Here is a 14,644-nt window from a genome sequence, read left to right on the forward strand (position 1 = left end):
GTTGCTATTGTTGCTTAGTTTATAATATCTTTACTGGGGAGAGATTTCTCTAATCTATATGTGCTATATTTCAGTTTTCTGCCATCATTACCATTTTTCATAAACACAATGAATTCTTACATGACATATCGGTAGCAACTAGCATTCTTGTTCTTGTCACAGCAAAATTACCTCATTATATTAAATGTTTTTATCAGTTTTGATTCTCCTCAAGTCCTGCTGTGCTGCCTCATTGTAGTAGTGGTGGTGGAGAAAATAATCCATAGAGGGTTGAGTGAATGACAAGGGAAGTATACAGATTAATCCTTATGTTAAACCACTTCTTAGTTAACAGTTCAAAATTATGACTCAACTGAACAGAGCATTTAAAACCAGTCCATGAACTTGTATCTTGTACAGTCCTGTAGTCACATGATAGCAATCCAGGTGCTCATTTACCAGGCTTCTTATGACATTGCAACAAGTCATGATCAAGTGTTTTGTCATTTGCAACTTTCCTGTCAGCTTCCCATAAACAAAATCAATGGGAAGCTGACATAAATCACTTCTGGTTTTCCTCCCAAGGAGCCCCACTGTAGTGTACAAGATTACAGGGATTTTGTAGTGGCACAGTGGTTAGAGTGCAGTATCTTAAGACTGCTTGCTGCCAGGAGTTTGATCCTGAAGACACTCAAGGTTGACTCAACCTTCCACCCTTCTGAGGTCTGTAAAATGAGGACCCAGATTGTTTGGGGACATAAACTGACTTTGTAAACCACGTAGAGGTGGCTTTAAAGCACTATGAAGCGGCACATATGTTTTAAGTGCTATTGCTATTTCATAGCACCTGCCCACTGTTTCATACTACATATGCTTACCTGCACTCAGAAGTGCTTGTAGCCTCTAACTCCCAAGAATAAAAATTACACCTCTATAAATTTACCCAAACTAGCAAGAGATTGTCACTTACTAAGCTAGCAGAATTTCCAGCCAATATAAGCTAATGTAGCTTCTATTATTGCATTCTATTTATATTATTTATTTATTTATTCTATTTATCTTATTTAGCACACTCTCCCACCTAGCTCTCCTTTGAATGTGCTTGGGAAAGAGATCTGGGTGCGTTCAGTTGCATTAACTATGATAACATTAGGTAGTTTGGAGGGGATGGAGTAAAAAAAGAAAATCAAGCTAACCCCCTCAGTGTTAATCTATAAACAATTTTCCCACAAATTCTTGCCGCTTATACCGGATCTAAATAAGCATATTTTAATCCCACCGACCCACCCACCAAAAAATACCTGCTATTTTATCTAATTAAGAATCTCGTCTTTTCCTTCCCAAATCACCTCCGTTGATCGAGTCACAGAGCAGCCGCATTGAACTGGCAAGGGGTCTTACCGCCCACTCCTCGCTCTCCAAAGTCCTTACCTATTTGGTAAGGAGCGGGAGAAACAGAAAACCGATGTAAGGAAAGCGACAGTTCGCCTTACTACGACCTTGGGTTTTTCCCAGTTTAATTCTAAGTAGCTTTACTCAAAAGTAGGAACCGCCGCGAAAAGTAAAGCCCGCCGTCGACACCCGAAACGAGCGAGCGCTCGAATTCGAGCATGAATGAGCTCGGCGCTCAGCCGGGTGGGTTTCCTTGCTCGATGCGCTCTGCAATCAAGGCAGCGGCTGCAAATTGCCCGGAGACTACAGTTACTGTAGTACTGACTGTACTGATTTTGGGGAAGCCGCTGCTGCTCAACAGCTTTGCTATTCCTTCCAGCAAGCCAAGGAAAGCGGTTCGATGCGCTCTGCGCTCGGGGTGCTCCTGATCTAGTCCGGAAGGAATCGTGGCGCCGCCGCCGCCGCCGATCCTCGGCTGATGGTGTGAGCGACCCTCTTCCCAGGCCGCGGCCTTTCCCATCGTCCGGCGCCATGAACCTGCTCCCCGTTAATCCGCACGGGAACGGGTTGCTCTTCGCCGGCTTCAACCAGGATCACGGTAGGGATCCTCTCATGGGGCGGCGGGGGGCGGGGGCGGGGCGGGGGGGGGTAGGAAAGGGTGATCATCTGCTTGCCTGCCTTGCCCTCCCGCTGCCCCATTCAGACGTTCGCGGGCACGGAGACCCGGGCCTGCTTGTTTTCCCTTTCCCCTCCCCGCTTTTTGGAAGAGCGTCGGTTGCTAGCCCAGTTTCTCAGGAGGAGGTTAGAGAGAGGCTGGGAAGCTGAGTGTTGCGCCTGGCAAAGAATCCATGCAGCTTTTCCTTCTGGATCCGCTTTGGGTCTTCGGCACATAGTACGTACTGCGGGCGCCCGGCAGCCTTTTCAGTTTGTTGGCCAGATATTTTTGCCTCTTTTTTTTTTGTTTTTTGTTTTTTTGCCGCTGCTACCGCTCTCTTTTCTGTTTGGGGCAGTGGTTGTGGGCAGCATCCGGACGGCACATGGCCTTGATTTAGCTACGAAATGTTCAGTCCAGTTTTCTGGACTCGCAAGACACGCGAGGCTGAAAAGCAGTCGATCAGTCTTGTGTGTTTGGTGACTGAGAACAGACTTGGGAGGTTTTACTGGGTACGAGAGGCCAGTTCCCCATCGGCTAGTTCTAAGTAGAGGAGTCGTCAGGAAGAAAGCCAGAGGAGGAACTGTTCGGATTTATGGTGAAGAATCATATCCATCCCATGCCTATATACTTTGTATTATATAGAAATTCTGTGTAGGTTTGTGCCCTCCCAAGATAAATAAGCTTTTTACGAGAGAGAAATATTGTCATAGGTAGGGCCTGGCCCTTTGCTGTTTAAGACATTTTTATATTTATATATATATATGTGTGTGTGTGTGTGTGTGTAACTATTTGTTAGGTGTTTGCTGGGCTTACTTAGCCCTCACTTTTTCTTTTCTACAGCAGATGAGCAATTTAACTGCTCTCCTTTGTAAATAGGTACCAATCTTGAACTGCAGCTCTTCTTGAATAGAGCACTAGTCTCTTTCTCATGGCCAAGTTAAAGTGGTATTCACTGATTCTTTTTTTTTAAAAAAAGAACATTTTATTAGATTATAGAATAAAATACAAAAATACAAAAGCAAATAGTGAGACACGGGAGGAGAAGGGGAAAGAAAAGTGAGGAGGGGAGGGAGAAAATGACAATAACCACTAGTTATCTATAAAATGTTCTATGTACAAACCGTTGCATTCACAGAAAAGCTGATTTCAGGTCCATACCTGACTGAAATACAGAGTTTTAGGTGGTTTGGTCTGTATATGAAATCAATCAGGGTTGTTTTGTCCTGATGTAGACCAACCAAAGCATGATTGTTCTGGGCAGATTGATTTGGGAGGAACACAATTGGCTAAAAGAAACAGAGGAAGGAAGACACTAAGAAGTTAGGCTGGCAGGCAGTCTGTTGCAATATCTATATTAGGGGCTACTTCCTTGCAGCTGAGACTATTCCAGTAAAGAACAGAAACACAGTTGTTGCAAAGGCTGAAGGAAGGAAAAAAAGGTCCTGCAAAGATTGAAGGAGGCGTGGCATGGGCCTGCCAGGTTGCGGGGAATCTGTGGCGGTGGGAATTAAATGAAGGGAGAAAAATGTGTGTCTGTGTAGAGCTGCTAAGAAGGGGTGATATACATCAGCTGTGCCTTACAACCCCTAAAGTCAAAGGCATTCCTCCATATTTTCTGTCATCTGCATATCAAAACAACCAAACTGTTTTGAGTTTTGATTCTGCAGACAATCTGAGAGGATTCAGCTGTACCTCCAGAATCCAATGGTTTCTTCTGGGTTGGATATAAAACGTATTTCTAATTTTGTATATATCCGTAATCACCGTAGTTACCTATGCAACAGGCAAAATTGTGCCGCCTGAATTAAAGGAGAGAGAATACATAACCATGGTGGTCCTATTTCCTATTGTCAGTTGTACAGCACTGGACTAGAGCTCTTTCAAAAGAGTACAAGATCCATGTTTGAAATGCTCACCAGGTTTATGGCTGGAGATCTTGCTTGCCAGCTGCTTTATTATGAAAATTGCAGGTATTAAACCAGTACTTTTCTGCATGCAAAGTACACTTTAGCATGCCTTGTTCTTCCTCCATTGTTAACATAGAGGATTTAAACCTATTTTGGCAATCTTTTTTTTTTAGGATGCTTTGCATGTGGAATGGAAAATGGATTTAGAGTGTTTAATGCAGATCCACTCAAAGAGAAGGAGAAACAAGGTGAGATGGTTCCTCAGTGTGCATTGCTGCTTTTCAATTCTAAATAACCCATTGGCATTATGATCTTGTGCCTGGAAGTTTTGATGAAAATCCAAATAAATTTATTGTATTTTGCTCCCAAGTAACTTTGCATATATAGCCTTAAAATAAAATGTTTGATTGTCAGAGAATTCTAAAACTGGAGGGCAGTTCTCATTAACTATTCATGGCAGTATTGTTTCCTGACTTATAATAGTTATCCATAATGTATAATCAGAAAAAAAAAACTCTGAGCACACTAAGAGAGAGAGAGAGCGAACATTTTCTCAGAAAGAGGCAAACAAAAATGTAGAGTACTGCATAGTAAGTCTAAATGTAATGTTAAGTCTGAAGAGAAACTCCCTTTATTCTACACATATAGTAGTGGCCAAAATTGTGGAAACCTTTTGGGAAAAGTGTATTTTTGAGGTTTGATGACTAATAACACCACTTTCTTTTCTTTTTTTCGAATTTCAAGATAATCATATTCCACTGCTGGAATCGCCTGGGAATAGCCCAGAACTTAACCCAATTGAAAATCTATGGAGCCAACTAAAGAAACTTTTTAGTCAGAAGCGACCCAGCAATAAAACCCAGTTAATAGAAGCAATCATTCAATCAATCTTGGTTTCACATTATAACAGCTGCAGAACTAAAGGACTTGGTTCACTCCATGAGAAGACGTTGTAAGGCCGTAATTCATGCTAAAGGTTACCCAACTACCGTGTTTCCCCGAAAATATATTTGTCTTATATTTTTTTGAACCCTGAAATAAGTGCTTGGCCTTATTGCCATGCATTTTAAAAGCCCGATTGGGCTTATTATCAGGGGAGGTCTTATTTTGGGGGAAACAGGATATTAACTGATGCGATAATTTTTGTATATCTCATTTTTTCTGTGGTGATAATTTTTGTATATCTCATTTTTCCTATGGTGATAATTTTTGTATATCTTGTTTTTTCTATGTGTTTCACTTTTCTTCTTTATACTATAACTGTTATTCTAATAGCAAATCCTTCATAAAAGTTATTGCATTACATTCTTGATTAAATTATCTTTCCATTGATATATAATTTTATGGTACTACTCCAAAATAAAGTGGCGTTATTAGCTAGCTTTACAAAATACACTTTTCCCAAAAGGTTTCCACAATTTTGGTCACTACTGTATATTCTGACAGTAAATTCTGCATTGAATGTTTGATTTTATATATATATATATGCTTCCTGCTCTGCCCCTTAGAATTCCTAGAAGGAGGTGTCGGCCATGTTGAAATGTTGTTTCGCTGCAATTATTTAGCTTTGGTTGGTGGAGGGAAAAAGCCAAAGTATCCTCCTAATAAAGGTATGGTATTGAATATTAAATAGTATTTTTACTCTTGGGTTCAGTCTCAAAACTGCCACAATGCTCTAACTGAATTGTATATCTTTCCTGAGTAATTACAATTTAAACAAATGTGAGGGCAGTTCTAACCTTTTCAGAAGGGGACAATGAAACCAGTTATTTGTTAGAACAGACCCTGGTCTATTGTGCTATTTACGACTGTTTATGATTTTTATTAATAAATAATAAACATTGCATTTCTTAATAGTATATTACAGTAAAAAGGCACAATCTGGTTAGAGAAATGGATTGGACACGAGGAAAGATGGAAAAAGGTTTAAGAATAGTATCTGTAAAACTGAATGTAGGAATAGCTCAAAGAAATTTAGGGTATCAAGGCTGGGGAATTTTGAGTTTTGTAAGAGTTGTTATAAATGATAGAAATTGTGATTTGTTTCCATTCTGGTTGGATCCCACAAAAGTTGGAGTCCAACAACATTTTTTGGAGATATCCCAGAATTAAAAATACATCTGTCCAAATTTGGAATATGAATCATTTGCTTTATCTTTATAATGAGGTAACCTGGGATATAACTTCCTACTGGAGCTTCCTACTGTCAGTGTTGAAGGTGCTTGTTTTAAAATTAATAAGATACTTCCTTCTCTGCAGTGATGATCTGGGATGACTTGAAAAAGAAGACAGTTATTGAAATAGAATTTTCCACAGAAGTCAAAGCTGTTAAGCTGCGAAGGGACAGGTAAGCGCTCAGTTTGTGGAACAGAAGGTTCCTTTTATTTATATTTGTTTTGCTTTGTTCCATTAGTTGAACATTTTTAAGGAAGGAAAAGGCCGTGAGTGTTCATAATTTATTAACTGAACTGTTTTGGATATGATGGTGCAAAGGAAGGGACACTGTACTGATCTGCTTCAGCAAACACAAATCATTCTCAGCCTTATAGAACCCCTCTGGCAGAAAGATGCATGAGCTCCTGCTTTATGACTACTTCTGATATATTTTTAAATAATTTTAGAAGCTTTGCTGTAATAGCCTTAAGCAAAAGGAGGGAAATTGGTCTAGGATTGGCATAATGCTTTCTAGTACAATCTGAGTGCTGTATCTATGTCAGTGCCTTTTCTCTTCCAGAATTGTCGTAGTTTTGGACTCTATGATTAAAGTTTTCACATTCACACACAATCCTCACCAGTTACATGTCTTTGAAACTTGCTACAACCCTAAAGGTACGTGGTCTCCATTACAGAGAAGACATATTGGTTCGTGTTTTGTTGGCATTATGCTTGTGGGGGGTCAACTGATGTTGCTTGTTTGGCATATAGTCACTGTTCCTAAAACAGCTTGGCATTTTCTAATTGGAAAGCAAATGGTCTTTTACTGAGCTCAATAAGGTATGTCATCCCCACTGCGAGCCATTTGTCTTTATCATGGGGTTTGAAAAAAATCTTTTGGGAAGGTTCCACTATCATATGGCATTAAATGTAATTCTGAGGTTTTATTACTGCCAGGCCCCAAGAACCAACAAAGACACATGGAAGTATTTTTGAGCAGCTTCCTTTATTGCTCCTCATCTATAGAGAGAAATCTTGCCAAACTAAAGCAACTGTTTGCATCGCTATAGATACACTTTTAGCCTGACTAGGTGGCTCAGTGACTAGGACACTGAGCTTGTCGATCAGAAAGGTCGGCAGTTCAGTGGTTCGAATCCCTAGTACAGGTCTCCTGCGTGAGCAGGGGGTTGGACTAGATGACCTCCAAGGTCCCTTCCAACTCTGTTACTGTTACTCTGGGAATCATTAAGGGAGGAATCTCCTTGACTCTCTTTTTCCCAACTTCACTACTTTCCATGCTTCACTACCTCTTTGCCCTCTGGAATGCAGCTCTTCCCTCCTGGAAATCCAGACTACATTCCACCACAATTATACAGATATTAAAATTTCTGGCTACATAATGTTAATTTATATTATACATGCAGAAGTAATTTTTTGCTAATCTTAAATCTAAACTACCTATAAAAGACATATTTGTAGCTCAGGGTTGAACTGGGGGGTCCTTGGTGCTCCCTCAGCTTCGTGGTTTTCTTGCAGCCATTTCATTACCAAATGAAGTAGCAAGTGCATTGATGAGGATACCGAGTTTGGTAATGAAACATCTGCAAGGAAAGCACCAAGCTCAGAGAGGACCAAGGACCTCACAGTAAACCTAACGCATAGCTTACTCTGTGAAATGGCTCATTAGTCTCAGGACATGAAAACCTCTTTAGGTGGGATGGTCTGAGAGATACTGTAGTAAAAAATAGCTGTTCTTTAATACTTGCAATTGTTTATTTTAGGTCTTTGTGTCCTGTGTCCAAATAGTAATAATTCCCTACTTGCATTCCCTGGAACACATACTGGACATGTGCAAATAGTAGATCTAGCAAACACTGAAAAGCCTCCAGTAGATATACCTGCTCATGAAGGAATCTTGAGTTGTATAGCCCTAAATTTGCAGGGAACAAGAATCGCTACAGCATCAGAAAAAGTAAGCAAAATGTTTTATTATATAGTTAGCTAGAGAACCACACAATAATATCGACTGTGTTCATATAAATTTTGAATAGTGTCTTGATAAGTGCCTGCGTGTCATTCTTAGATTTATTTATTTATTGGTTGGTTTGCTTATAACATTTATAGGCTGCCCATCTTATCTCAGGGTAACTCTGGGTGGTTTATAGTCATAAACTATAAAACCTATATCATCTAAAAACATAAATAAATTAATATAAAATCCAGAACACCGTGGCCCAATTAAAAGATGGGGGGAGGGCAGGAGCAGGATGGGTGGGAGGTGGTATCCGTTGTTAATCAACCACCTTTGCTGTGATACTTCCCCATTGGGGCCCCAACCCAACTGGCAGAGCCAGGTTTAGACTTTTCTGGAAGGTCAGGAGGGTTGGGGGTGAGGGTTGAAAGATGTTCCACAGGGCAAGTGCAATGGCAGAGAAGTCCCTTCTCCTGGATCCCACCAGTCAGAATAATCAGTGGGCCACCCTTAGATTCCAGGCTGTCATCAGGACTTCAGCAGTTTATATTTTTAGTGTTGGAGAAATGGGAAATTAATTTCTAAGATCTCTGAATTATGGCAAATTGACAAGAGGTAGACATTTTTAGGTCTAAATTAAATTGTAATTGATCTGGACTGGCTTCTTTGTATTCTTTGTGTATATTAGTCATCTAAGTGATTCCATCATTACCAAGCTACAGTTTGGTCTATTCTTCACTGTTTTACAAAATATATTATTTATCTTATGCAGGTGTAGGGCTATATCAATTTAAAACTTCCAAGTTTAGGAAAATCTTTACTTTTAAAGCCAATTTCATCTATGTTATTCATGTAACAATTCCTGCACGCTCCTTTGTTAAGTGAGGATTGTCATTTGTTAGGCGAGCACCTGTTCGCAGCTTCCTGCCAGCTTCCAACAACCAAAGGCAGTGGGGAAGCAGGCAAGAACTTGCAAGTCCCAGGGAGTCCGCAAGCAGGCAGATAAGTGGTTGCTGCCAGGTGGTGGGGCTCTAAGTAGTGAGGGAGATATGGCACAAGCACTGTGGTGTTTAGGGTTGCTGCTGCCAGGAAGAGGAGCTGGGGCATGAGTGCCCTGGGGCTTGAGATGGCTGCTGCTGAGTGGGGGAGTAGGAATGATGGGGGAGGCATGAACAGTGCAGCAGAACTTGGAGTGGCTGCTGCAGGGTAGGAACAGGTGCACAAGTGATCAGGGAGACGCAGTGGAAGAAGCACAGCAAGGCTTGGGAAGGGTGCTCGAGGGTGTGTGGGTGGCCAGCTAGGAGCAGCACAAGCATAAAAGGGTTGGGGGAGGTGCATGGGTGGAGTTGCCAGTACCCAAGGAACTTGTAACTTTCCCTTGACTTTGCTTGTGGAAAGTCAACAAGAAAGATTGCAAATTGTGACCATGGGACGCTGCAACTGTCATAATTGCAACCTGGTTACCAAGTGTCCAGATTTCGATCATGTGACTGCAGGGGTGCTGGTACGGTTGAAACTTTGAACACTGGTCGTAACCACTACTTGATCAGTGCCGTAGTATTTTTGAATAGCCGCTGAACAAGTGATTGTTAACCAACAACTGCCTGTTTACAAGTAAACTGGAAAGAAGTTTTAAGGATATTGAACTGGACTGTAACTAAGGGCACCAAACTTTAATTTCTCAATTGAGCGTTAAGTTCATTAAATGACTGTAGGTCACTATTTGTCAGCCCAGACCCCCTTGCAGAGTTGTTAGGAAAATAAAATGGAGGTGACCCCTGTATATAGAAGTTGCATTCAGATTTATATACCATCCCATGGCACTTTACAGCACTCTCTGGGTAGTTTACATTGTAGAGCATTGTTTGCATATTGCCCCCAACAATTTGGCTCCTAATTTTACAGAAGGACAGAAGGCTGAGTCAGCCTTGAGTTCTGTTCAAGATCGAACTCAAAGCTGTGGACAGAATTTTCCTGCATTACTGCACTTAACCAATGTGTCATCAGGGCTCTGGATATAATACTGAAATCTTCAGAGGAAACACATTATAAGTGTAAAAGGCAAATGAAGTTAAACATCAGTCTGTTTTGATCAGTTTGACTAGATCAGCTGGTCACTAAATTTTGTGGTGATAGGTGGATTTGGAGAATGTTGGGACCAAATTGAGGGTGTTCCTCACAGATGTTAACAGAGAGGTCTTGCTGTTCATAGATGTCTGTTCTGAGAGTTTTTGATCAGTAACACAGCATCAGTTTTCCTTAAAGGCAAAAATCACCCATCACCCTAAATATTCCTTGGAAATGGGGCCTGAGCTCTCATGGTTGTGAATTCAGTCTTCTGTTCCAACATCCAATACACTGACGGTCAAACCGTCAGTAAAAGGAAATGCAGGCAAAATGTATTTTTTGGGTGCAGAGGCAATATATGGCTATCAGGAAGTGTATGTAAGAGTTAAAAAGACTGAAGAATCTATTGGTTTAGTATCGCTTTACACAATTTCAAAAATTGTTATTCCTTTTTAAGGGGACCCTTATAAGAATATTTGATACGTCATCTGGGCATTTAATTCAAGAATTGCGCAGAGGATCTCAGGCTGCCAATATATACTGGTAAGTTTTGCTTTGCTGAGTAATCACTAGAGAATTAGAGAATGTAGGAGTGACAGAGATTTTTTTAACTGCACATGGAGAGGATGGTTCCTGTGACATTGAATGTAAACTATTTAAATATGCCATTTCCATTTATGATTTGTTAACGTTTAAAATTATTTATTGATTCATACTTGTCCTAGCTGCCCAATTCCAACAGATCAACAGTTAAGTAAGAAGTAGAATGTCTTTAGAAAGCAACTTGTTCCATGACAAACGTGGGATAAAGAGATATGTCGCTTCTGATCTTTCTATTAGTATAAACTTCAACCAAGATGCTTCTCTTATCTGCGTGTCAAGTGACCACGCCACAGTACACATTTTTGCTGCAGAGGATCCCAAAAGAAATAAACAATCAAGGTAAGGGGGCTGGGGCTGGGTCTAGCAGGATTTACGTCTAGTTAAAAATGACCGAGAAAGTTTGGTAGAGATTATTTGCCATGACAGTGAAAGGAAATCTTTATGGATGTTATAACTTTCTCTTGTTTATGGAACTTGCTCAACTTACATCTGGCTTGGACGGAAACTCCAGATTGCTGATAAGGGGTGGTGGTAGGAAACCTGTGCATCTACATGTACAACAGTTTCTACATTACTAACTACCAACATGGTTTCTGATTCAAGTGCAAAAGTTCGAGTTATGGCATCTTAAGCCATACAGATACATACAAGTGTTCACAATATCAACCTTCTTTCTAGCCTACTCCCATTCCGAAAATCAGAGAAATATCTTAATGTTTACTATTGCATGTCATGCTGTTGTCTACTAGGACTCTGCAGCAATCCGGCTATGAAGGGAAATTCTCATTCAGAACATATGTAGGTGCATATATAGGCACCTATGAGCATCTCCCGAAAAAAAACCCAACTTTTTGTCCCATGTGAGCCCAAGAAAAAACAATCACGTTTTCCCCTTTGCATCTGGATCACTACATTATCCTGGCTGCCATAAGTGGGCAAGATTTTGGTATTAAGTTAATTTACTTGCTGAAAGCAACTACTGTTCTCTACCCTTGATACATTGTTAACTGTATTCTTATGTGGTTTTGTCAGCCAACTTTAGCACCATTTATACATAAAAGTTTGGGTGGTAATTAAATAAGCTTATATAACCAATAAATAACTGAAACAATTGCAACTGTCAGCAGCTGCTAGCATCTATTTTATTTCTGTGCCTGACTTCAGTAGGTACTCAAGGATTTTTTTTTAATCTCTTAGCTTAGCATCAGCCAGCTTCCTGCCCAAATATTTCAGTTCCAAATGGAGTTTTTCCAAGTTTCAAGTTCCCTCGGGCTCTCCCTGCATCTGCGCCTTTGGAACAGAGCCGAATTCTGTCTTAGGTAAGGGTCCTGATTTAATAAATGCTAAATATATACCTTTATTATATATATATATATTTATTTATTACACACACATATACTAAAGTCCTCAGTACTGCAGAGTAAAGTCTTTGAGATTCCAGTATAAAAAGTTACATGAATTATGAAGCTGTTAAGGATGGAGCAAGCCATGCAATAAAATGGAGGTCGGTATAAATAATCCTAAAAATTAACTTGATGCTCGATGCTGACATCTTCCTCTTCATCACACCTTATATTGCAAATGTGTGATTTCTATAATTGTTTTCATAACAATGACTTCAAAAGCCTCTGTCTCTCTCTTTTCCTAGCAATCTGTGCAGATGGCAGTTACTACAAATTTTTATTCAATCAAAAAGGGGAATGCTCCAGAGATGTCTATGCTCAGTTTCTAGAAATGACTGATGACAAACTTTGACTGGATTGTTGGAAGTATGGTTTGGTGGGGCAAGTTATCAGAATCCCCATCCCAATTCTTCTCCTGTTGAAGAGACAACTTCTGACTTGCTGATTTGATGGCACTCTTCAAGATGGGATTGACCTGGTCAACAATTGGAACAAGGCAAAGGACTGGTGTTAGCTCTCCACAGTTGGTTTTAAGTGTTACTTTGGCAGCTGCTGTTCTTTTCCTCTTCAAGTTTCAATATGAGGATTCTCTCTGTATCATGAAATTGCGTACCTGCCACATTATAAAGCTGGAAAGAAAAGTTACTAGAGTTTTGATCAGTTGAAGACTCTTCAGATTAGATTCAGCAGGCAGGTCAATTGGAAATGGCGTCCCAGTCATTTGCCTTTACAGATATTGTTTCCTCCTAATTCCCAGAAAGAAACTGTAGCAAAGTTGCTCTGAGTTGCAATTACTCAAAAATAGAACAATCAAGTCTGTTTCCATATTGCTGTGAATAGGTATTCATGTCATGTATCAGAGGTGCCAAATATTCTATAGCAACCAACATCAAGTGCTGTTAACTCAGTGATTCTGCCAGGTAAGAAGTGTCAACAAAGAGGACTTACAAGGCTGTGTTGTCTCCATCTAGAATGTAATCATTCCATACTATTAAAATCTAGTCCTTTGTGTTCTGGTACTTACGTTGGGAAAGAAAAGGGTAATAATAAAGTTCTGTGATAGGCAGATGCCAGGCTATGCTTCTATAGCCTCCAAAACTTATGTATTCAGGACACACTAAACTGATGCCTTTTTAGAACTATAAAGTGATAAAGGGACATGCCTAATTTTTCAAAACCCTTGGAACACATGGATGTGACCACTTAATTTTAAATTATCACCACCTTACAGCAGTTTCAATTAATTTCATTTGCACACATGCTTCAAAATTTATTGAAGGCTTAATGCATTCAGCTGTAAAGCATCCAAACTTTTCACTTAATTAAAGCCTATACTCAAATGTGGCTTTGCATGTTGCTTTTAAATGTGTACTTAATCATGAAAGTTATTTTGCACATCTTTTGTAATATTCTTTAATTAAAAGTGACTAATTTACTGTATTCAGTTAATGGTAGCAAAGCTAATGCTAATTTTACTTTTCTTATTCTTAATTTTTGTAAAATGCATTGCCTGAGATTCAACTTGTGCTGAGATTCAACTTCATCCATATCCAGCTCCCACTTAGCACCCAAGATTCAGACCTCCCAAAATGTTTAGGAAGAACCACTTTCTCATTCTTTTATTAAAAATATGAAGTTCTTCCTTCCTCCAAGATTGACAGGATTCAAGAAATACAAATCTCACTTTTTACACATGGGGATTTTATTTTATGAATTTGCAAATTCATCTTGAAAGTACCATAATAGTCTGCTCATACTTTGAAGGGATGTAGTAAAAATGCTGTTTACAATCAAAGTAATGTGTTGATGAACTTGGATTTTCCTATTTCAAAGGGAAAAACTGTTGAGGTAAACGAGTATTAATGCGCTGCACTGAAAGCTTCCTGAAGTTCAACTTCAAGTTACTAATTTCCATTCACACTGCAATCAGTACTGGTTTGGAAATAAACCCTATTTGTAAATAGGGTATTCATCACATGCTAAGACACCACTGGCTACAGCTCTTTTAAAAAAAGGGGGGGGGCTATGCAGGATCAGAGCTATTCTACAGGAGCTGAGAATGAGCCTCTCCCAATCTTGGTCTCCTTAGTTTCCCCCCTGCCTTCTAGGGACTGGAATACAAAAAAAAACCTGCAAATGGTTTCTTCCTGCAACCACTCTTGCTTCTCTGTTTAGAGGCCCAAGACTAAACCACTACAGTTATTACTTTTCACTGTATTTGGAATTGTTTGCATTCCAGAATTCATATTGATGGGAGAGGACTTTTAAACATTAAATACTGCTATTCAGATGACAGCCATTATTCAATTATCTAAATTTAAACCATGAAAACATTCATTTAGTCATATCAAATATTAAAATAATTCAATGTAACTATAGTGTAATCTGTTTGCCAGGTTTTGATGTCACACTAAGAATACATGATTTAAATTTTCAAATTACATTTGCTACTTATTTCTACATTTTTGCTAAAATTTACACATCCAATTTAAATAAAACTTTTGCCAAATAT

At 39.6% G+C, this 14,644-nt stretch overlaps 1 protein-coding gene across 1 annotated transcript; it reads left to right on the forward strand.

Moving 5' to 3' along the window:
* Positions 1 to 1,616: 1,616 nt before the first annotated feature.
* WDR45B (WD repeat domain 45B) lies at positions 1,617 to 13,927 on the forward strand. Its single transcript, XM_034407767.3, has 10 exons — positions 1,617 to 1,969; positions 4,107 to 4,181; positions 5,442 to 5,543; positions 6,193 to 6,280; positions 6,668 to 6,762; positions 7,869 to 8,059; positions 10,584 to 10,669; positions 10,967 to 11,068; positions 11,927 to 12,048; positions 12,378 to 13,927. Exons 1-10 carry the CDS (start codon positions 1,903 to 1,905, stop codon positions 12,482 to 12,484), a joined length of 1,035 nt encoding a protein of 344 aa, XP_034263658.1. The 5' UTR covers positions 1,617 to 1,902; the 3' UTR covers positions 12,485 to 13,927.
* The last annotated feature ends 717 nt before the right edge of the window (positions 13,928 to 14,644 follow it).

This window comes from Pantherophis guttatus, chromosome 2 (assembly GCF_059756535.1).
Source record: "Pantherophis guttatus breed Tessera chromosome 2, ASM5975653v1, whole genome shotgun sequence".
Classification (NCBI taxonomy): Eukaryota; Metazoa; Chordata; class Lepidosauria; order Squamata; family Colubridae; genus Pantherophis; species Pantherophis guttatus.

Coding starts and splice junctions, on each gene's coding strand:
- WDR45B (XM_034407767.3), top strand. CDS start 1,903: ATGAACCTGCTCCCCGTTAATCCGCACGGGAACGGGTTGCTCTTCGCC. Junction 5,544..6,192: donor AAAGTATCCTCCTAATAAAG/GTATGGTATTGA, acceptor CCTTCTCTGCAG/TGATGATCTGGGATGACTTG. Junction 12,049..12,377: donor AGAGCCGAATTCTGTCTTAG/GTAAGGGTCCTG, acceptor CTCTTTTCCTAG/CAATCTGTGCAGATGGCAGT.